Source organism: Molothrus aeneus, chromosome 10 (assembly GCF_037042795.1).
Source record: "Molothrus aeneus isolate 106 chromosome 10, BPBGC_Maene_1.0, whole genome shotgun sequence".
NCBI lineage: Eukaryota > Metazoa > Chordata > Aves > Passeriformes > Icteridae > Molothrus > Molothrus aeneus.
The window spans coordinates 17,808,212-17,832,922 of NC_089655.1; the positions used below are offsets into that span (position 1 = coordinate 17,808,212).

Sequence of the window (24,711 nt, forward strand, 5' to 3'; positions counted from 1 at the left end):
TGTCAACTTTCAGCCTAACTTTATAACAGTTACTGAAGAGAAGCCATTGCTTCTCTTGCTTGACATTGCAATTAAGTCCAATTCAAAAAGAGTTTTGAATGAATGAATATAAATTCTAATTTGCTGACATTATGAAATAGGATTTTGACAAAACAGTTTATGAAATACAACAAAGTTTAAGACAACCATGATACATCTATTATCATGAAAGATATGTTCTTCAGGGACATATGCTTTCTGACAACACCTTACAGTTTCCATGCTAAGAAAAGTTACTCTTGAGAGCACACACAAATACTGACAAAGAATCTTTGATAATTGTAATTGATAAAAGCAAAATTTTTTGGACACAGGAGGATTCTTCAAGAAATACCAACAAAAACACAGTGGTAGAATAACACTTATGATATTGTACCTGGCCATTTCCCAGCAGAGAAGTGTCTTCTCCCATTAGAAGATACGAGCCATAAAAGAAAACAAATGCATGAAAGAAGCCCAAGATGGTCCAGTAAAGAAATGGTTTAAACCCCAGATGGGCATTTTTACTGATGTCTCTGCAGAAATAAAACAGATTTGGATTTCATACTGTCCATAACCATCAGCTATCCACACTGCATGACTGCTACTGGTTTGAATAAATGTAACTTTCAACTGCACCAAGACACATTAAACAAATGCTGACATATGAAAAATAATACATAAATCATGGGGAAAAAAAAAACCTCTGAGCTCTCAAGATTTGGCTCTGCTTTAAGGAGAGGTCACCAATGGCCAGGGTCTCTAATGGGTCAAATTCAGAATAGCACAAACTAGAATTCTTGTCCCTGGAGGTGGAACTGAAAGAGGAAGAAAAAGCCAGATCTCCTGATACTTACCCCTTGCTCTGCTCAAAGGACCTTTACAAAAACAGAAACATCTGAGAGGAGACATCTCTTTTTAACAAAAATATCTATTTTTTACTCCAAAAAGTATGCAGTGCAACATACTACCACTGGGAGGACATCTAATTCTACAGGAAATCACTCCTCCTCTTAGTAAAGGATTTTTTGTGGTGATTCCCCTAATCATGGTGTCCTAGTTTTTCATTCTCCTTGTCTGAGTGATTTTCATCTCCTACATGTAATGCAGGAGAAGGCTGCCAATCATGTAAAATGACCAAGTGCTCAGTGCTCTTCACTCATAACATCGCTGACATAAAAAGACACTTCTATTAAAATATTCCTTTTAATTAACTTTTAGGATGAGAACTATGTAGCTTTAATTCTTCCTCATCAACATAGTTACTAAAAATGCCTAAATTACAGATAATTATTGTAGCAAGTTCAGAGCTGTGCAGATGCCACTGCTGCTGCACAAGATGTGTCCCTGTGGGAACTGATGCAGGACATACATACCTGTAGAGCACAGGTTTACTCTGCAATACATGCGGGTGCACATGCTGCTCAAAAAGACTGTAGATGAGGACAGGCAGGGAAGTGAAACAAATATTGTACAAAGTCAGGTATACACTGTCATAGAGCGTCTGCAAAGGAAAGCAAAAAGCATTTTATGCCTTGGAATTGATAAAGATTTATTAGCACACTTATAGCAGCATTGATTGATCAGTTACATTAATTTGCTAGTTAGGAAAACAGCTACACTCACATAACAATCTAATAACATCAGCTATCAACTACAGAAAATGAAGCTGGGTATTTGCTAACTGTAACATCTCTACTGCTCCTTGTGTCACCCTCCTATTTTCTTAATTATGGACCTCAAGAGTTTCACAGACAAGATGGCAGGCATGCAATACTTACCTGTTGTGAAAACAAACAGAAGAACTGATATAAAAATTGTGGTGTAATAAAGCACACATTCTGAAATAAAGAGAAATTAAGGAAATAGTTAATCCTTAGTACATGCCTCACAGCCCTAAAAGAAATTGCTAACTCATAGAAACTGCTAAAAATACATAGGGAGAGCACAAAGCCTTTCAGCATTTTACTTGGCAAAGTAAAGGAAGCTGCTTTTCTTGAGGGGATATTTTGTTTGTTTGTCCTTTGGGACAATGAACTTGAAAAGTATGAGCTTAACTATATGTGCTTGATGAGCACATCTCACTACAGGAGTCTAAGTTGCAATTAAGTAGAAGAAATCCATTCATTTTCCCCTTCAGCTTCTTTTTAAGACTTTCTTTGCAGAATAGTTTCCACATTTTATTCAATAAAGCTGTGATGTGCTCGTGTGAGTTTGTTACACAGAAGCAAACAAAGAAGAAACCAAAATATAACACCATGCTATTGCCATTAAATGAAAGAAATCAACTTCAAAAGGGACTTGGGAGCCAAAACTGAAATCCCAGATAAATTTCAATAAAGATAGTGAGTTTTGACTCGTTTTAAAACTGATGAACAAGTGAAAAAAACCAAAAGCACCCCAAACAAACAAACAAAACCCCTGCCTTGAGAAAACAAACACATCAGCCTCTCAGCCTAGACAAACTCACTGCAGTATTTAAAGCCTATTTCTAGGTGGAAAGACTAAACAATTCCAAAGTTAAACTAATACATTTGGTTGTAAAAGATAAAATAAAAAAGCTCAGAAAACATGTTTAAACAGAGATATTTAACCTGATCCCAAAAAAATCTCAGATCTGAAATAAATTTTTTGCTGGGAAAAAAACTCACCTTATAAAAAAAGTACTGTACAAGGGTTGCTATTCTAATATAGTAAAAGTGCCCATGAACAAAAAGCAACTTGGAGAGGAATTTAAATCGTGCTATTGCATAGTCACTGTTTCTTACAGCTTGCCTTCCTTCCTTGCCCATGATTCCTGTAATGTTTGGAAAACAAAACACAAAACAGGTCAAGTATAACAACAACTGAAGTTTAAAAAACTCAACACCATACATCTGAAGCTACAGCTCTGTTTTCCTCCACTTAACACCATAAGGACTTCAGCAGTGTTGCAAAGGAAGATATTCCTCACACTTAAAACTGAAGGAAGCTGCTCATGTGATGCTGATTCAAATAAAGAAGCCCCAATTGGTGGAGACAGAAGGAAGTTACCTATGCCAACATGTGCCTCCTGGATCATGCTCACATCATTAGCACCATCCCCGATCGCTAACGTTATGGGCTTCTCCGGAGAGGTTTTTAACAGTCGAACCACCTGGAAAAAGAAAATGAAACACTTTTGGACTAGACAGTCTAGGTAAAAACCATGTCAGCAATTCCCAAGTATCTCAGTTAGCTGCCTATCTGTAGATATAATTAATATGTTTTATGAATATGCATGTTTGGGTAAAAAATATCTTTGGCTTATCACATGCATACATTAATTCCTTCTTTAGAAAAGCTGCCTGTTTTGGAGCACAAGCCTGATTTAAATATTATATCTGCCTTAAGCCTATTTTCCTGTTCTTATTTCAATGTTCTGTTACAACTCTTAGTTTGGTGCTTTATCATACAAAACAAAGTCAAGTAAAATTTAGAACCGAAAATTCACTTACAGACTAATACAGATTTAATGCCCTTTGATAAACCCAGATTCTTCGTATTTATAATTAATGGAACTCATCCAGGTGAAAGAAGAATTTGAAAAAGCAAATGCATTAGCTAAAAAATCAATATGCCATTATTAAGAAAAATAGCTTCTTTCTAAAGCAACTTCATTATCATCAAGGGGTATCCTCAACTGACAAAGAAACAGAAGAAGATATGACAGAATGAGAGAAAAAACTGTTGACATGCAAGGCCCTAAAATACTCTGAAGAGGAGCAGTGATAATAGATCTTCAATGTAAGTGTCAATAATATTCTAAATACAAAGGAATTAGTTAGATGAGGCTTTTGGTTAAGGAGAATTAGTGATTCATTAACCTCCCACAGAGCCCTAGCTTAAGGTAGAAGCTTCACTAATTCAGTTGTAAATGGGCTGCAGGTAAAGGTATGAACGCAGATCAAGAGGTTTTCCAAAATCAAGAAATAAATATGTATGAAAAAACATTTTCCCCCTCAAGTTCCAGAATCCCCAAAGTGGAAATATCAATGGAGCCACTGCATGAAGTTAAGTAGACACAAAAAACTGTATCGGAGTAATTGAGTTATGGCTGGCAGTGTCAGGGCATTGATTCACAGGAGTGGGAATTCATTTCACACAAAGAACACAACAGCAATTAAACAAAGTCCACAGCTCAGAAAAATCCACCTGATTGTGGGAATACATTCCCTAATTGCAGGTATTAATATTCAAGTTTAAAGGCTCCTCATTCCTAAGGGGCAATTATTTCAAACACATTTAGTATTAGATCCCAGGAAGCAGCCTTAGAGAGGTAACAAGGCTGCAGGACATCACCCAGATCAGTCCTCTTGAGATCCCCAAGGCCTGGGAAATTTGGACAGACAAACATCTATGTGAAAAGGTCAAGACAAAGCCTTTAGCAAATTTTAACAGCAGCAGTCAGCGGCAGCTCCAAATGACTGAAATGATGATGTTTAAACAAGGTTTTGAGTCATAAAACATACCAAAATTAGTAGTGAGACCACTAACCAAACATTAACATGCATTATAATTAAAGGTGCAGGAAGTATTAAGCTGAGTTCCAGCTTAATATTGGAATAAACCTCACAAAAAGTCTGCCTACTGCAAAAAATAATGTTCAACACTAGACTAAACTGCCCTGCACTTCCTTCCCTACCCCTCAAATTGTATGGCATTTGTCTTGGTGATTTATATACTGCAATATTTGAAATTAAAAATTCACTGCAATTAAAATTGCATTTTGCTGTACTTCATGACTCAAGACAGGAAATAATCTCCATTATCTGCTAGTGAGGAGAAGAATTAAGAAAAGCAGTACAAAACATTATAAATCAAGTTAAATGACAAAATAAGAACAAGGACACAACACTGACAAATAAGTGCACCTTAAAGAGACAGCATGGCAAAAATTTCAGCCAAGAAATGTACAGAGTTGACACATCCAACAGATTGGTTTACTCAGGGTAACTAAGCTGCAACTTCCTTTCAACATTTCACTGAAACTAATAGCAGGTGAACAGTTCTATACTGAAGTGATTCTAAAGACTGCATGAGAACTCTGGAGGGAAGAGTGACCTCCAAACAGGTCACTCCTGTTACAGTAGAACAGTCTCCCCCTTGAACATCTGATACCTCACAGAAGGGTTTCCTAGTGCTTTAAGGTAAAGAGAAGTCTTATCATTAAAAGAAATTTTCAAAAGGAAAAAATATTTATAGTCCTTCAGAGCTTAGCATTCTGGAGTTAAAAAAAATAAATCACAAAATCTGATTTTGAATCTTATCCAACACATATTTGAGTAAAATTCAGTATATGTGAATGAAAAATTTTATTAGAAGAGAGCATTATTATTATTATTAAGGCAAATCTTTCCTGAAGACTAGGCCTTACCTTCCCTTCTACTTCTTCCTCAAACTTGGGTATTTTTAAAGTATTTAGAGAAGCACAGTTTCTCCTTAAAGATTAAAGAATTTTCAATTTAGTTTTTTTGGTTTGGAGAAGTGGTGGAGCAGCTAAGGCAAAACCATGCAGGAGACTGGGAGAGCTGCTGCCTTACTGAACACTCAAGAGGCAGAATAAAGATGAGCTTGGTGGCAGTTTGATTTCTCCATCCACTTGCAAATTTTCTAACACACATGTAGAAACTTCTGAGCAAACTACTCTAGATCTGAATTTAATAAGGATTCAGAGGTCACAAAAAGGGTCAGACAAACAAACAAAGCAGTTTCAGACATCTTTGCCTTCTCAAAGCATGACAAAAATACTTCAAAGGCAATCTTGACCATATTCTCACTTACCTTTGCTTTCTGAAGGGGTGCCATGCGACAGCACAACACTGCAGAGCAGTTTTTGCAAACTTCCATGAACAGTTTTTCATGTTCCCTGAGTGCAAGAGAGAGGCTGGTCCCATCCACAACCAGTCCATGCTGGATAACATGGTCTTCCTTTATTCTATTTGGGGATAAAAATGTTGACTTTGTACCAGTGTTAATGGTAAAATTTCGATTTTGCTATAAACTATGTTGTTGGCCAGACAATAAGCAAAGGAGTTAATTGTCAGACAGACTACTTCTTCCAGTCTGTTATGACATTAATAAATAATTTTTTTAAAAGACAGCTTTTTTGTTTGGCACATGCATCAAAGAGACTGCCATAAAATATAAAAATGAAAGCAACCCAAGCTGAGATCATCACTGTGATAGTGACTTCTCAGTTATTTTACCTCTTGGCTAGCTGCCTCAGCTGTTCTGCACAGGTACTGTCTGACTTGTGCTGCACAAGCTCAAGGATGTTCATGGTTCTGTGAAAGTGTCCACAGGATAAACTGACACTAACAGCTGTTTCGTGCTTGTCTCCAGTGAGCACCCACACTTTGATACCAGCCAGCCTGAGGGCTTCTATAGTTTCTTGGACTTTCTCCTGCAGTCTAGAAACAAGAAAAATCTTAAATAACCAACTGAACAATTTACAAACAAAAGAGCTCATGCTGTAACTCCATGCTACCAACTGTAACCCCACTGTCATGGTGAGTTAAGTTTGCCTTTCTGATGTTACATGTATTTTCAGAGAATCATAGTCTGGCAAATGATATTCTGTTACCACCAACAAAACAAAGGCCTAGATGAAACAAAAATTAAATTTCAATCCTTCTAAGGGATAAAAAATTTGTAATAAGCATATCTTGATTTAAACTAGGCACTGCCACTGCATTTGAGAAGCTTTAAAACAGTCCACAGTAATTCCTGGCTACTGAGGTGCATGAAAAGCTTCTCAAGCCCCATGTGCTCACTTCAGCGTACAACACACCCTGGGACCTACAGAGCACAAGCACAATGCTTTGCAAAGGAGCTGTGTGTAGAAGCTTTCCCAAGGTATTTGCTGTTACACTAAATATTTGCTGCAATTATTCCATTTCACATACATGACATCTCTCCTGATGAAACACGCTGTACATCACCGTTATTAAGGCAGAATCAGTTGGTACAAGTTTTGTTTTGAATTTGCCTCAATCCAAAGGTAAATATACTAAAGAAAAATAACACAGAACTTTTGGTCATAGTGGGAGAGCTTTTCACACTTCATATTTCAAGTATAAATCCTAAACTCGCTGGGTTTGAATGTAGATAGCAGTAACTCCATGGCATACTTGTCTTCTACTCCTGTAGCTCCAAGCAACTCCAGATCCCTTTCTATGAAGTTGAACACATCTGCCAATCTCTCTTCCCGCTGCTGTAAGGCAGTCCTGGCCTCATGAAGGCGTTTGCCAATTTCTTGATACTCCTCGGGTGTGAATCTTCTGTAGGCCACACACAAAGTTCTTAGGCCTTTCTGCAAGAAAATAAAAGGCTACATTCAGAGTAGACAAGTTTCTGATCTAACAAGGTGTCACCAGCAATTTTTTCACTTCAAGTCACAATTTATACGGCAAGGATTTTCTTCTGATCAGCTGAGGCTGAGAGCTGGGCAAGCCTACACACTTACCAAAGCAAACTCATCCACATGTATCCTTGTTTTATCTATTTCTCCACTCTTACTACGAGGAAGAATGGAAGATTCTGCTCCCTTTGTGAATAAAAGCTTCTCCCCTAGAAAGTCAAATAGAACTGAAATTAAAAATAATGTTGTTTAAGAAGTTCTCAAGTGCTGCTTGTGCAATTTCTGATCACATACCTGAGGGACTCTCTACAATGACACTCATTCGTCTGCGATTTGGATCAAACTCCAAAACATGAAGCAATTTATACCTGCATTTTGTGTTTTAAAAGAGGGAACAGGAAGAAAACATTTTTAGAAATAAACTTCCAAAGACAATTACTTATAAATAGACTCTTACACCACAGACATTTCCTCAAAGTGTTATTTTTGTATAGAAACTCTGAAAGCAAAGCTATCACTGCTGAACAACAATCACTGTTCATTGCTTTTTATGAATTTACATATGCTTAATTCCATTCTGTAAGAATAAAAGGTTCTTCTACCAACAGGAATGGCTTTCTGAATACTAACTTGGCATTTGGCAATTACAAATAGCTCCTATCTATTTCTTCACCCTTCTGTCATTATTTCAAGTATAACTTTGAAAACTACATTTTGTTTCTGACAAATTTGTAAAAATCTAGACTGTCAAAAAAGTGTGTGTGCCCTGGTAAGTGGATTAGTTTTTGTTATATTACCACTAGCTTAGCAAATTAATTTTAGACATTTAAATGCAAAGTACTGCCAACTAGCTGACACAGATCAAATGAGTAAAAGGAGTTATGGAATACTGCACACATACAGTTATTAATAATTTGAACTCATTTTAGGAAAGTTTAAAATATCTGATTAGATTATGCACAGACGAGACTGATTCTGGGAATTTCGAGAGCTGAAACAAAACTTGAAAAAGCAATTCAGTTTTCCAACTCTGCTACAGTCTCAACCTTTGAGGAATGGGCAAAGATACAAACTGTTACAACACACACCTACACAGAGTAACTCACACAAAATTCTTGCATCTCAGCTACAATTGGTAAGGAATAAGATGCAAGCTGTCTTGAAGACATCAAGGGAAAAGCATTAAACAGAGCACGCTGTGGAAAGGCAAGGTTTGCTTATGAACAAAGAGGATTAAGAGGAGAACATTACATTAATCTTCACTACTGTTCTAGCCTTCAAAATAATCAAGGAAAAAAAACAAATACCTCTCTGGTTTTCCAAGACTTTTTACTTCCATACTGTCTCCACTAATTCCAGTAAATACTACTCCGACCCTAAAAGTAAAGAAGATATACGCTTAATTATGACTTTAGACAAAATGCCTCTTAATGGAGGGCGGGGAAGATGGCAGGGAAGAAAAGGAGAGACTCTTACACCCCATTACTGTACTCTGCTCTAGGGAAAACTAAGAATGCCCATTTCTGCAGTATTTTATTCACATTATACTCTGACTACTGTAATTTCTCATATATTTTCATAAATATTTCAAATCATCACTTTATAATACACCTAGGGGGTTGTGTACTTTACATTTGAATGTTTTCCCAGTAAGGTGACAGTGCCAGGCCCTGGTCTTCACCAGTGTCCTGAGCCATTTGTAAGGCTGCCCTTGCAGGCAATTCCCGTGTCAGACAGCCCTGGCACTCCTGCTCACCGGCTCGCAGCTTCCACCAAAGCCTTCTCATCTGGGGAAGAAGCATAATATTCCAGGGGGGATGTTATTCCATTGGCATGCCAGGGACCATCAGCACCATCTGTCTGATCTGCATTGATCTGCACTGTATGGCACAGACAAACTGCTTTCAAGAAGAGCTCTTCCTCTTTCACCTACAAGAAAGAAAAATCTTGATTTGTAACATTTACACATCAACCCAGTTCTGAACACACTTAAGGAAAAAGTGGTTTTACTTACAAATCTGCCAAGCATTTCATGTTAAATAATCACATCTCAACATGTTTAATAAATATTATTTGTTCAGTGACACTTGAAAGCATCAAGCTATTCAGAAATTCTGATTTATGTTTGGCTTGGGATTTTTTTTTATGCTAATGGTACAAGAATATATCTCTGAAATAAAGCACTTTCAAACTAGGAGGACTAATGGTGGGAAAACCAAAGAGCCTTACCAAACCATGCCTATTTCCATCTGGAGAATCTTCAGAAAATCCCTCTGGAGTTAGTTTACCATTGACCTCTTGGTACTTTATGCCATTAATAGAGCACTCCCGAAACTGCATCTCATTTTCAGTTAATGTACCAGTTTTGTCTGTAAACACATACTCTACCTTTTGTAAAATAGAACAAAAAAAACCAACTTGGAATTACATGCTCTTGTTAGAAGAAAAAAGATACAATAATCTCCACTCACACTCTTTTACACGCAATTTTTAATAATATAAGAATTTTAAGTTCTGCATCACATCTTTATACCTTATTTTAAAATTCATCAGAAATCATATCACAAGTAATAAAAATCCCACTGTAACAAATTTTAATATTAAAAACTAAGTAAAAAATAGGTGAAAAAACCCAACAGACAACATATTTTTTACCTGTCCCAATTCCTCATTGAGGTCCGAAGTATTTACTTGTGCTCTCTGGTTTGTTTCTTCATGATAGAGGTCAAGATCCCAGCCAATAAAAAAAGATCCAAGAAATTTCTGCATCTCAACAGTCACATAGAGTGAAATGGGTATGATAAAATTGTAAAGTACCAGAAAAGCAAGGAAATCTGAAATAAATCTCAGGATCTACAAGAGAAAAAAAGAAAAAGTGAAGATTACCACAGTGGTCAGGTGAAACATGGTGACTTAATTATCCTTCAATATGCATGCAAAATGAAAAACTGGGAGAGCCAGAGAAGCCCAAGTCCCCCCCACACACGAGAGAGACAACACTCCAGTGACAACACAGGCATTTGCAGGTTGCCCCAGTAACACGCCTTCACACTGATGCAAAAAGTCTGCCTTAAGCTCTGACTGGAGGTTTCAATTCACAAGTTCATTAATTTTTGTCTCTACTGAATCTGTGAGGAGGGCTGCCAATTAATATTAACTGTCATGGTGATTCTTTTTTCCAACTCTGAAAGAGTTTGGTCTGAGAAATCAAATGTATTCCCCACTCCATCAAACAGCATCATTCATGGAAGCTTTTCAAGGAACCCTAAATTGTGAAGGCAAACGAGTGATTTTCCAGACTGTCAGAGGAATCTGCAAGCACTCTGTTGTTTCAGGACAGCAAAGTATCACGAGGGTTCCTGTCTACTGGCATTCCACAGTTACTTGGGTGATCCAGACTGCACAAAAAGAAAGGGACCACATGGATTTCTTTTATGCCTCTTCAAATCATTGTGTTCCACACACACATTTCAGGCAAACACCAATGTGACAGGAGAGAAACTTCTTTTTACTAGGTATGATAATTTTAACAAGCCCTGAAATGCAACACTACAGTCTCTTTTTCATCTGCACAACAAACTCAGTATCTAAATTGTACTTTGGAAAGACTCTTACCAACACTTGAATATTGAGCAAGGGAGACTAGAGATGACAAAAACCAGGCCACCTCTTTTAACTCCAGCAGATATTGGTGCAGGAGAACATTTTAAATAAAGGAAGCATAAAACTAGTCAACAATTTGCAAAGCTAAATAATGTCTATTCTTCCTCTTTAGGGAGCATTGTTGTAAGTATTTAATAAATAATTAAAGTAGCTGGCAAAAACTCAGCAAGTTCTGTGCCTAAAGAGATCTTCCAAACTAAACCAGAAAAGACAGACAGAAAGTGAGAGCAGTAATTCATCTAAGGGAGGTAGTGACAATTACTTAGGAGAGTTTCTTTAAGCAATGGCAATGAAAAAACAATCTGCATACACAGGAGGAGATGGACAGAGAAAGAACTCTGAGTAAGGATGTCAGCATGCTGAGAAATGAAAAGCAGATTGTAGAAGTCAACATGGGAGACAGAAAAACAAAGACATGACAGAAGGAGAATGACACTGCAGAAACACACATGGCTCTCTACACTCCTGATGGCAAAGGAATGGAAAGATTGAGGAAATACTTATCCCTGCTCTTTTCAGAACTGAAAGGCTCCACAGACTAGACTAACTCGCATAGCAATTATTTCAGATTAAGCTCCTGAACTGCTTTGGACAAAGGCAGACTCATATAGAAATCAAAAATTAAAGAGAACACAGAAAAATACAGACTAATTGGAAAAAGAGATACTTTTCAGAGCCATAGATTTCAGGGACACTTTAAAGGATCTCTTCAATCTCTAAAGAGAACTGAGCAGGCAAGCAGAAGCTTGAGCAAAATTGCAGCCTTACAAAATTGCCCAAACCATCTCAACATCACAGAATGTACAAAATGCCTGAACTGTGAAATCACTGCAATAGAACATACATACAAGGACAGCCATCCTTGTCCTCTTTTCCTTTATGGAATGACAAAAGACATTCTAAAGAACAATAATTACAACATAGACCATGAGAAATATGTCCTAACAAAGCCTTTTCAAAAGTTTTCAAAAAGTCTGATCTTTTCATAATGGAAGGAAAAGTCCAACCAGTAACAGAGGTAGAAATATTTCTACACAACTGTGAGGCTACATGGGACTAACTCAAAAAACACTGAGACAACAGCACAGAGACCTGCAAGTGGATCATGTGGTGGTTACACATGGCATAGAGACATAATATATATGACACTGAGTGTATATTGGTTGAGTGTTCCTCAGATATGCAACTGGACAGAACTTACCTTACTGCTGTTTCTTTCATGCTCTGTTTTTTCATTATACCAAGGCTCATCCCATTTCTCTTCAGCTTGCCATGCATACTTTAAAATAGTGCTCAGAATGGCTTCAAAGAGGAGGATTATTAGATAAATAATCAAAAAGGAATTCATGGACCTATAAAGAGCCAAAAAAGTAAAGCAAGACATTTCAGTTTATTTTACTTCATCTGTTGACACAGTGTGGTTACATGAATTGATCAAAAACTTGCTGGACCTTTTTTAGAAAGCGTAGCCTGTGCTTGATACAGATATAAAGTTATTATGCAACAAGCAGGCAACAGAATGGGAAAGAAATTCTACCTCTGACTAAATTAAACTAAATTAAACATAGCAATATGAAGCCTAGATTAAGGTGCAGGAACACCCCAACAGATGACTTGTGTCACACCTACAGTCCCACACTGGTCCTCTTTTTCCCCAAGGAGCTTCCAAGGCTGTGCAGGCATTACAAACAAGCACAGCAGAAATCCATGGCTGCACTTTTTCCTCAGTTAGAAGAGCACTGCCATGTGCAGCTGAGCATTTAACCCAGGCCAGGCTACAGCAGAATAGTCACACCTGCTTCTTGTTCTGTAACCAGCCAGACCATCCTTCCTGCCTGTACTTTTATGCTGGAACTTCTCTTGTGCTACATACAGCTGTTTGTATGTAGCTATATATTTGCACAAGAATGCCAGGGGGTTCTCTCAGATTTTTACTAACTGGAATAAAGGCAACATATCAGAACCCCTTTTCCTTTTAAAATAAATCATGAGACTCAATGTAAGTATCTATCATAGTAACACCTATCCTGCAACCAGAAGCAAGCTTGGATATTTCCACTTTGTACACTACTAAAGGATGTAATATCAAAAAATAGATTTTATCTTTATAGCTTCCTACTGAAGGCAAGGCAATTAATAATCTCTTCCCTTTGCCTATAACTCAATGATGAGACCACCAGGGTTTTAAGGCTACACAGGAAAAACTAAGTTAAAGCTCTACAAATAAGAGAGATATTAGAAAATAAACATACTTTTCTACTGCTGACCGTTTCTGAGATTTACTCTTGTAATTTAATGCCATCTTTGTCTCCATACCTGTATACACAGCAACACCTGGGAAGGAAGGGGGGAAGAATCAGACTTCACTTTCTGCATAAATACAGTTTGCAGAATTTTTCATTTTTAGAGATATAGGATAAAAGCAAAAGGTGGTACTACTTCTGTGTTTACTATGAGACAGAATTTTGTACTATTTGCAAGACTCTTCTGTAGTAAGAGTACTACTGAAGGAATTTTAACACCTACTTTAACACTCTTCATTATTATGACTGTACTGCTCTTCAATATGTATTTTATGGAAATCAGCATGGTAAATCTCAGGAGAAAGCCTTCAACAATAGGTAACAGTAAGAACAGTCATTTATCCATTGAAGTTAAGTTATTCCTTTATCAAACCACTTCAAATATTTTCACAGAGCAGAGCTGGAACTTTATCCTTAGAGGTTCTTCAGCATAATATCATTACTTTCATCTATAATCATATCCCCTCAGGTAACAGTCAGCAAGATTATTACAATTTCTTCAGTGCAAGTAGAATTAAAACACAGTTCATCAACATGCTTTAAGAAGAGAATACTCTTTAAATATTTAGATGTCTACAAACCAAATATTTCTTTAGTGTTTTTTAATCTTGCTCCACGAAGTAAGAGACTTTCAGGCCCCAGAGGTCTAAAAAGAAATAGACATATCAGCATGTGAACATAAGCTGTTCTGTATTCTGGAGAAGTACTGAAATCCAGTTCCCTATGCAAAGCTGTCCTATATCCCCTACAAATTCCCAATGCAGCAACTCAATCAGTGATCTTACCCCTTTCACCACACCTCCCACACATCTCCACAGAGCTCTCTGTTTCCTTTCATGTCTCCTTTGGTCACTGCCATTCTCCCCCACCACTGTTCCATATCCCATAATACTGACTGAGCTGAATATTCCAAATGGCTGCTTCAGAGAGACCCACAAGGTACTTGGGAAGGAAGCAGACAAGAAACCAGTGGAGCTCACAGTATACCCAAAGTGCTGGTTCAGGTTTGGCTAATTTACCAATCCTCTACCCCTCTGTCAGACTGAAATGATCTAGAAAATTCAAAAGATATTCATACCAAAGAAACAAACAATTAGATGGGTACCATGGCAGCAGTGCCATTTTTTTTTCCTAACATAGAGATACAATTTCAGGAGGTAAAATAGATGTTTCTTCCTCACATCTATCACACTACAATAACATTAATTTCTTTGGCTAAGTTCATCACAAGCAGTGCTGTGAAAATAAGGGCCTAGTTAGAAACAAGGTTACTATAAGGTTAGAACCATATGTTCTACTGCAGCAGCTGTATCATCTTTTGAAACTGCCAGCAGGGTGGGTTTGAAATTTTAAAAAAAAGTATTTTTCCACTATATCAAATGAAAGCAGAAATTTAACAACTACAGTGGCCAGACTGACATATTAGGTAGAAATAGAAGAATTAGAGTTCAGATGCTAAGTGCTTTGGCATGCAAGCCCTTGGGTTTACCCTATTTTTCCTTTAGCTGTGCCACATGTAGGCCACGATCACTATTAGATAAACAAAGCTCTTAAACTTGAAGTTCCTTTGAAAGTATAATCTGAAGTTACTCAAAAGAGCCAAAGTCAAATCCACAACCCACCTCCCACAGTCAAAAAATTAATTTAAATGTTACTGCAAATGTAACAGTTACCATCACAAATACCACGGGTACCAATTATACACACAGATTATGATGGATTCTTTAAATGAAACATACATTTGTTAATATTTTAGGCTAGACTCAGACTAAGTCAAAATTTGAACTAAAAGCAACTAAATGCTTGAGCATTTAAAATTTTCACATAAGAAACGTAATTTATATTTCTGGATTCAGTTTTGTAAAACCAGCCTGACAAACCCAAAATACTAAACCTGAATCAGTGCAACACAGACTAGATAAGTTTATCTTAGACAGATGATACAACTCCACTAATAGTCAGAACATGCAATTATTTTTTTCACCTCCCTTTAAACCAGCTGTTTTACATTGTCGACTGAATTCTTTTGATAAATTATCCCATATGTCAAGCTTGGCAGGAATTAATTCTGAAAAGCTCTCAATGAAGTAGCAAAAGTGACCTTACAGAACAGCTGAGTGAGTTTTGGGGGGTGGCATGGGTGAGGCTTTTTGGTGAGGGTAACTAAGCCACTGAACTTGGGGCCAAGTGACCTGGCTGCTACACTTCCATATTTCTGGCAAAACTCGATTCACTCTGAACTCCATGTCACTCCCATCCAAAGCTGACAGATGTTTGCCAGTCTCAGACTCAGAGACATTCAGCTCAGACTGAAGGCAGATATTACAAGGAAAACAGTAGTCCTTTAAGATTCAAGTAGAAATTTCACTAAAAAATAAGTGTAAAGGATAACATTTTGGACATTAGAGGAGTGAAAGAACCATAGCAGATTTACCTGCTCCTGTGACAAATTTACACACAGCACTTCACCTTTTCAGAAGAGGTGACGAAGTTTTTTTGAAAGTTGGACAATCAACAACTCTCAAGATAAAATAACTAAACTTGAATGCTAAGTATTTCTGAAAATTTGGCAATTTCTTCTGAGTGATTTTTATGTCTTTATTTCAAACCATGATCCTTCTCACTCCTGTCCTTCCTGTTTTCTCTTCTATCCCGTTGTGGTGGAGGGAATTGAATGAGCAGCTGTTTGGATGCCTCACTGGTAGCTGAGACCAATCCACGGCAATTAGAAATCTTTCCAGGAAGTCGAGATGGAAGTCTGTAAAAGGCTTCACATCTTTATTTTTGTAATTGCAAGCATGTTTGTTACTTGCTGTGACTGCACAAGGAGAGGTGGTGGGCCCATGATTATGTGGACACAGCTGTGTTGCCTGTAGCAGATGTAAGCACTTATCTGCACAGTCCAGCTGTAATTTGAAATAGATACTAAAAATTACAAATTCGTAGCAGAGGCTTTGTTAAACCAGGAATTTCTAGGGATTTCAACGGCAAAAACTCCTTCTCGGTGCCTCTGACAGGGGATCCGTTGTAGTATAGATACTACATCAGTGGAAATAGTTTCAGATCAATAAATGCTTTAATTAACAAATAACAGCAAAGTTACCACCTGATTACCAGTGACAAAAAATTACCTGCCTCGTAACAGCCAAGCTTTCCAGAACTGTTTTATTAAATCTGTAAAACTGGGTAGTAATGAACTTTTTTTCACTCATCTTTTCTCATGTCCATCTGAGGTATGTAGCTGCAATTGATACTTTTATTAAAAGTACCTCCCCTTTTCATATATTCAACAGTAACCCCTGTGATGGTCAAGATTTTAACCACCTCCATGTGTTTTAAATAATCATCTTATACAATTTTACTCACCGTACTATTTCTTCAGCTTGTTGACTTACAGTTATTCTTCCAACAAATCTATGGAAGATGGATATATCTTAGAAGTATCTACATAAAGACTCAAAAACGTAAAAACCTTTTCTACATTTATAAAGTAGTCATTAATAGTTCACAAGTAAAAAATAAATCAACTTTTATTAACAATCAAACTAAACCAATATGGCAAAACTGGCAGTAATTTTACAAGAGACATTTAGCAACAGAAACATTTATCCCTCATAGGAACAGGCATTTGAGAAAGCTTATTAACTCTGATTAATTGCCACAAAAGATTCTATTTCTATTAATTTAAAACAGATTGTGACTTCTTGATGATTCAGTAAGAAATAATTCCTCAACAAATCTAAGTTTGCACATTATCCATCAAAATAGAAACTTTTCATTTAATAACGCCAATCTATTACACATTTAAAAATCTGACATGCATATATTTAGCAGGACTCCAGCCACAAAAAGGGACACAAACTTCTATAGTGATTGTACCTTAATTTGCTAAATATCAAACATTTGAACATCTGTTCAAACTGAGTATCTTAGTTTTAAAATACCTAATATTTCTCAAAGATCTCCAAGCTTACTTAAGAACAGCTGTGATAATATACTTGGATTTTAAAAACTACTACTTTATAGCTACCATTTTCCATTATACAATTCAGAAGAAACTTGGATGGGAACATAACTTTTGCTACCCATGATGCTGCTTTACAGAGTCTATGACTTTGCTTGCTGATGTTAAAGCATGCTCGAATATCCCTTTTTAAATGTAAGGTTTTCCTGCTGAAAAATGGAGTTCAAATCTTCCCTGAAGCATATGCAAAATAAATATGAGCAACACATATCCTTAGAATTAGACTTGAGTCAATTCCACTTTAACATATCCTATATAATATTGAAATCTCCAGCAGAACCTTATGGAATTTTCTTCAACCTGATCAGACTGTAGGCCATTTAATTCTTTAAAATCTAGAAAGATGTTTACTGATTAGAACTGAAATGTACATAATTAAAATAAAAAAGAAAAATATAATGTCTGGTTTACTACTCAAGTACTCAAGTTTAACTTCACACTTGCAACTTTCAGTAAGTACATTGTATAAAAACAAGCTGATTATTAAAACCTGAAATTCAAGCAGATGTCTGAAGCTATTTTAACCCTAGCAAGACATGTAGCATTCTGAGTATTGAACACCTCATTTTGATTTAATTTCAAAATATTTAATAATAAAGTGATACCTGTATAGATCTGCTTCTGGCTGCTGACATTCTATAACAGCTACCAGTTTATCCAGGTTGGCAACAGACTGCAGCACTGCTGTTTCTGGGACTGCAACATGTGTCTGTAAAACAGTGACCATTGGGTTACTACAGGACTACCAGGCAGCAGGGCAGCTATTTCAACAGGCTGAAGGAAAAATGGCACCACAAATTAACTACATTCTATTTCACATGAATAACCCAGACCTTAAGATTGGTCTCTCCATCCAAACTTGCAGTGGTAACGTGGCATGAACCATCCACTCGGTCAGACGACAAGAGCACCAGATCAACAGGGAAAGTCTCATCTTTGGCTACTCTGACAATGTCCCCCACCTAACAAAGTGAACACAGATCAGAAAAACACAAAGAGGTTTAAAGGGCAGAATTCCTTTCAGCATTGTTACCAAACTACAATGATTAGCAATAAAACATGAGTTTTAGCTGTATAATAGAAACAAAATGCTCAATTTGTCCTTTACCCGAATGTTTTTAGATCTGGTTTTCACAAGGCCACCACTTCGAACAACATAAACTGGAGCACCGTTGACTTCATTGTCTGCTTTATGTCGCAGCCAGTCCTCATAGCCCTGTGGAAAACACATAAAAAACTACTTTTTAAGAAAGAAAACTAAAAAATGGACTAAATTTAATTTACTAAGCAAATGTGTTCAAACTACTTCCTGTTTTGTCTGAATAGTTATTAATGTCTCTTGAGTTTCTGCTCCAGCTGTTACTCAAGAACCTGTGAACCTCTTAATTTTGTCACTTTACACAAACATGTAAAGGCAAATAAAGTAGCAGAAGTGGTGAAGACACTTAACAGTCCCATGTTCTCTTAAACCAAACAGGCAGTGACATTTTCTGCGGATCAGATGACCAAGCACTCAATAAATCTTTGATCTATACAGATTAATACACCACAAAATCGGGAACAGTCAGTCCTCAGGCTCCTTTGTGGGTTCCTTTTTTTTTTTAGAAGTAACAGATTGAAATTACTTTCTCAAGTCATACCATATAGCATTTCTTATAGTTACTGCCATAGCCCATGCATGAAACCTCAAGACTTAATTCTGTGTGACATGCTGTTGACACATCAGCTCTGTCCAGCAAGAGAAGATGACTGAGAAAATTTTCCTTCTTTTTGAGTCCTAATGGAACAGTTTGCAGCAACTGAGCTTTTAATTGATAAACTAAACAGCTTTTCTTTACTTGATACTTCACACCTGTTTAGGCACCCTTTATCCCATGTACACACATGCAAACATTCAAGACTGTGAATCCAAGTGTACTATTTGCCTCCTATTTTTCTAAAGTATGAATCCACCGCCTGTTTAATCTAACAGCATTAGATCATAATAGCATATTAATCTCTGATCCCCAAGTCTAGGTACTGTTTGGAAAGTCTCACTAGCAAGCACAGGAAATGGATCAATCATGTAGGAAGTTCAAATGTCTCTTGCAACATGGCAAGAATCCTGCAACTAATCTGCAATAATAGAGACTTCCTAAAATGTGTTTCTGTAGTTATAAGAACTGTGAAAGAGTTAAAAACATTTCCTGGGAAGTCTTCAGACAGAAGAAGGTAGCTGTGTGAAACAGCAGGCATAATCCCAATTCATCCTACAAACATTATATGAATGTCATCGTACAAGAAGTACTAATGCAGATGCAATTTGGAGAGTTCTGGAGTTCGTAGGAAAAGTTATATGATGAAATTTGCATGTTAAAAATAGTGTTGTAGTTCTACCTTTGCACATCTCCACTGTTACTTGCACAAATGAGTAAGGACAGCACAACTGCACTACCTGTGTTCGAAAAGAAAGATGAAGGAGAGGGGGAATAGGGAAAAGAAAAGAGCTTTATATGCCAGATAGTTCAAAATACAGAGAGATACTGGGACATCAGAATCCTGAAGTCCCTAAGTACGACTCTTGAATTCTTTCTAAGCAGTATGAAACAGCACAAGTCAGTACCTACAGCTCCTTGTTAAAGGTGACTGACAGAAGAAAACAAGGATTTAACTAACATCCAGTAACCTTGGGGCATTTGTCTCACAGACCTGAACAGCTGAGCAATGTGGGCATTTGGCAAAGAACTGAAATTTACCTTCTTTAGAAAGTACAGATTTCAGCGCTTTCTCCATCTGACACCTCCTGCCTCCAACACAAGGGTGACACCTCACACCAGGGAATTTTCAAGAGCCAACTTAGTGTGGTCAGTTCAAATTCCCCCCAGATTTACCTACTGCAGCATTTTTGAGAGGTCCTTGTCCTCACTTGAAAACATTGGAAAAATACAGTGACAAAGAAACATGTAAGAGGAATACAGGCAATGTTGCCTACTTGCCAGAAAATAAAGATCAAAATCCCTCAATTAAATTACAGTCTTAAGTCCTGCTTAAATAACTGTATCAATGTAATTGAGAAAAGATCTGCATTTTATACCACCAGGTTTTTCATTTTCAGTTTAGGTCTATAGTTAATCAAAACCTGCAGAGTAGTTGTTTATAATTTACCTGGTAGTCAAGTAAACATCTGTGTTCCTTCAGCTAAATACATATGAACTTATTAAAATGCACTGTTTCCTAAAGTTCCTTGGGAAATACCTCTATTTTGTTGTATTTTTGTTTGGGTTTTTTTAACTTTTTGTTTTGTTTTTATTTATTTGCTAACTTTGAACTCCCTGGAGGACTGCATAAAGATCTTCAGAGGCATAAGGAGGAAAGTGCTCTGGCTAACAAGACAGACAAAATGACACAGCATGAGCTGCATCACTTTGCAGTCCTGTATGTCCTTCTTCTGACCTAGGTGCAATTACACTTCCAAGTAGAAAAAGTTCTGTCTCCTTGGCTGAGATTAAAACAAAGCTGAGTTCTGAGGTTTGCAAGAGGTGCCACATTCACCAGTCTTCTGGAAGGCAGGGGACTTTTTCCATCCACTGCTAAGCTTCTCAAACCTTCATATGATTAATGCTTCTATTTTTCCCCTTCATCTTTTGAGAGAATACAAAATTATAGTTTAACATTTATCCTGATGTAACTTTGTACAGAACCAGAGCCCCACAGCATTCAAAAAGGAGTTCTTTCTTTAAGATCTGCTCCTATTACACTTCTGGTTTAGAGAAAATGGGAACTGATTTTGAGGCAATACTGGGGATTTTCCCCTCTGCACTCCAACAGATTTATGCTTCTCTCTTGTCTGAGAGCAGCCTGTTGGAAATAGCACAATTCATTGTCCCTTGAAGATAACAGCCTGTGAATATTGCTTGTGTCCTTTGCTGCAGGTAGGAGAAACATGAGAGTCCATTAGAGCAGTTTAGGTGGTTCCAATAGTCCTTGCAGAGATATTGAGACAGCCAGAAAATCTCTTGATGCCTGGCAAGTCATGAATCATTCGAAGCTTCCAGGAGGAATGACAAAATCTCTGTTCTTCAAAATTGATGATAAGGGAGTTAAATTTCCCAATACAAGATGGGACATCTAGAAGCAAGGTGGTGTTAAGATTATTTTGGACTATTTTAGACTTACACAAGTCCAACTTCTTTCTGGAAAAAATGATCTAATATTTATAACTCTGTTTCATAATCCCTTTTAGTCCACACAGTTTCATTATCCATTGCCTACATATGATTAATAGCTTTTGAACATGTCATTTTTTTGGGGGTGATGGTAACAACTGCAATTGAATAGGATTAGGGCATTCTGCATACACAAATTGCACAGCAACAAGATGAAATATTAGTCCAAATACTACTCCAGCTTTAAGAACCACTCTGTCCCAAACACCTTTCTATCTGCTTGAAAGCTTGAACTATTTTTACTTTTGCCCTGTTTCTGGGTGGCTTTGGGTCTTTCTGGCACAGAAGGCAAATTGAAATTCTGGTTACAGCTCTAAAACAGTCTCCTGCTTATTTTTCAGTAGCGAGGCTGCATCTATTCCCGACAGCACTGTCAAATCCCTTGAAGAGGATAGTTCCTGAAAATAACCTCCCTGCAGAAGAGATTATAATTTTTATCCACATCACTTCTTTATTTATGAGCTTGTTTCTTTCTCCTCTTGCTTTAAGGACATAAAGAAAACAGAAGACCATTTTTTTCTTTCTTTTTCTTTTTTTTTATTTTTACATTCTGATTCCAGATGCTCTAGGTCTCAGTAGGACGTAATATGGTGCTGGAACAAGATTTCTATTAAAGTCAGATGATTTTTCTTATTTTAAGTGCTATAAAACACTCCAAAATGTTTTATGCAACTGAAGAAGACCAGGGGCTTTTACCTGGTACAGAATCACAGTTAATACACATTTTACACGACAAAACTTACCCCTTTTGCCTTTTAACTACTGACAAACACACCCTGCATCACTGTTTCATCTGCCCAAGCTCCTTTCTCAGGGTGTGATGTGGGAGGACTGGTTCTAACAGGCAGTGAGGTGTGCCAAAGGAATAAGTGAGGAGCTTTTAGAAAAGGTCTGATAACAAGTGACATGTAATGTTTAGACAAAAATGCTGCCTGACAGTCATCCACTGTCCATTTTAGGGTACTGCAGTGAGTCACTGAGTGCTTGACAACCAACCAAATGCTGAAGCTCAAGCATCTAACTAGAAGCATTAAACCCAAAATAGTTTCTAAAAATTACACCATTTTAATGTATTTTTAGTATCTAAGCACTATCCTGGTGAGACTCTGTTAAGTAACTTTACTTCAGTAGGACTTCATGCTGCCAGATTTTTTCCCTTTACCTGTTTTATGGCTGTCACAGTTATGACAAAGAATAATGGCAATCCACTGGTAATAGGACTGGTAGGGGTATCTATCATGAGCTAAAAGAAAAGAAAACATGAAAATTAGTCCAAATGTCATTTTTACATTTGTACTTTCAAAAAAGAAAAAAAAAAAAAAAGAAAAAAAAAGAAGAAGCAAGACGACTATTTTCCAAACTGTTTATTATAACCTGTGAGTACTTTTACTGCATGTCCTGCAGAGTTTCTCAAGCAAAACTCAGTTTCTGACAACTAAATAATATGTCAGTAATGATGAAAACAAATGTTTTAGGGCACAGAGCAGCCTTAGTCACATTCTTAGCCTTAGTATAGGATGTGACAATTTTAAAGGTCCTTACCAAAAAGAAGGTATTAATTTCATCCTAGAAAAATGAATTCAAAAGAATATTACAAAGGAAAGAAAACTACTCTTCATAAAGCTGTTTCAACACTATACGATCTACTGCTTACCAGCAATGTAGAGTATAACATCATCCACTTTAGAAGTGAAAATAAAGTTAAGATCAGTAATTTTCAATGATTTAGATATTAGAGAACACTTTTTTAAGACTGCACCTTTCTGGTTGCCCCAAGTTAACATGCGGTTTTTACAATTTGTGCAATTATTGCTGGCATGCCAAAAGTGCAGTGTACACACTAAGGTTCTGTATGTGGGGGGATGTTAGTGGTTCTCTTCTGCTGCAGGAAAAAATCAACATGGTCAAGTGCTGTAAAGGAGATATACACAAGAACTACTCAAAACCACAGACATTGATTTGATCCACTTTACCTGAGACTTATGGCATTGCTTTGGGAATCATTAAAGAAGAAAAAAAAGTCATACATGAAGTTTACTCTATCACTGGGGAAGGACCTCACAGAAAAAAACATATCATGCCACTTTACAATGCACACATAAGGTTTTTGGTTCGTTTTTTTCACTGAAACAGACAATTTATAGAACACAACAAAAAAGAGACCTAGCCTGCAATACTGTCTGTTCTTTAATGGTAGCACTACAATTTCAGCTTGGCAGCATACTGACCAAGAAAAACCCTACCAAAAGCATCTGATTTTCGGCTGGATATCGTTAATCATGGCATTTCTGCCGTCTATACTCTCTCATCCTTTCTCAAGAGAGCTCATATATGAAAATGAAACAGGTTTTGTGCTGGTGGAATTGTCATGTTTCACTAGGACACCATGGTCCTCTGCCTGCCACACAGCTGGACACACAGCCATGACACACCTCGTGTCACCAAAATGCAGTCTGTCACCTTGTTTTGGGCATGCACATGTGTGGTGAACAATGTGGACTGGACTGTGCTGCAAGTTGAAATCACACAATGAGACCCTGCCCCAGCTCTGCCATCCCCAGTGGAAAAAGTGGTAATGACAGACACTGCATCTTGGCCACACAAGATTCACAGGACAGGGAAGGTTCCATGGTGTCAGCTTTAAAAGGCAGCTTAGCTTCATAAAAATAAAAATATTAGATATTAGTGAACTTCCACCAAAAGGGATTTGAATAAAAACAGAATTCCATTCTAATAAATGAACAAAAATGACTTCAACTTTTCTGCTGTTCTGTTTCCAAGAACGCAGACACACAGACAAGAAGACATTTCCCATACACGTGAGGGCATCCACTTGATACAAACTGAGAGGACAGGATTACACTCAGAACAGAATTTCTGCCTTAGATCCTTATTTAGATACTACTGAAAGGCAATAGTTTGAAAGAACTATGACTCAACATTGAACTGAAGAGATAAATCTGCACTAAAAAGAAGTAAAAGCCATGCTTTTACTTCTGTGTAAAAATCTGTGGTTACTTTAATAACACTTATGTTCCAACCTCAGCACATTCCCATGTCCCTCATGCTACAGTATGTTAAACAGCATGAAACATTACAACAGGAATGATACAGTCA

The 24,711-nt window shown here is 37.1% G+C and overlaps 1 protein-coding gene across 14 annotated transcripts in view; it reads right to left on the bottom strand.

Moving 5' to 3' along the window:
- The window catches only part of ATP11B (ATPase phospholipid transporting 11B (putative)), a 65,982-nt gene that overhangs the window by 24,007 nt on the left and 17,264 nt on the right, over positions 1-24,711 (bottom strand). For all 14 annotated transcript variants that reach the window (XR_010784178.1, XR_010784177.1, XR_010784176.1 and 11 more), the window contains exons 4-25: positions 22,757-22,837; positions 18,498-18,605; positions 18,223-18,351; positions 17,995-18,098; positions 16,732-16,779; positions 13,947-14,011; positions 13,315-13,396; positions 12,264-12,414; positions 10,055-10,252; positions 9,629-9,787; positions 9,156-9,328; positions 8,707-8,775; positions 7,694-7,767; positions 7,505-7,608; positions 7,170-7,351; positions 6,246-6,449; positions 5,821-5,974; positions 3,052-3,154; positions 2,670-2,815; positions 1,800-1,859; positions 1,395-1,522; positions 416-554 (exon numbers count right to left, since the gene is read on the bottom strand). Coding sequence is in view for 10 of the 14 variants with exons in the window: in XM_066556394.1 (XP_066412491.1) it covers positions 416-554; positions 1,395-1,522; positions 1,800-1,859; positions 2,670-2,815; positions 3,052-3,154; positions 5,821-5,974; positions 6,246-6,449; positions 7,170-7,351; positions 7,505-7,608; positions 7,694-7,767; positions 8,707-8,775; positions 9,156-9,328; positions 9,629-9,787; positions 10,055-10,252; positions 12,264-12,414; positions 13,315-13,396; positions 13,947-14,011; positions 16,732-16,779; positions 17,995-18,098; positions 18,223-18,351; positions 18,498-18,605; positions 22,757-22,837 (2,661 nt within the window). In the remaining 4 variants the exon portion in view is untranslated. The remainder of the gene's footprint in view (positions 1-415; positions 555-1,394; positions 1,523-1,799; positions 1,860-2,669; positions 2,816-3,051; positions 3,155-5,820; positions 5,975-6,245; positions 6,450-7,169; positions 7,352-7,504; positions 7,609-7,693; positions 7,768-8,706; positions 8,776-9,155; positions 9,329-9,628; positions 9,788-10,054; positions 10,253-12,263; positions 12,415-13,314; positions 13,397-13,946; positions 14,012-16,731; positions 16,780-17,994; positions 18,099-18,222; positions 18,352-18,497; positions 18,606-22,756; positions 22,838-24,711) is intronic.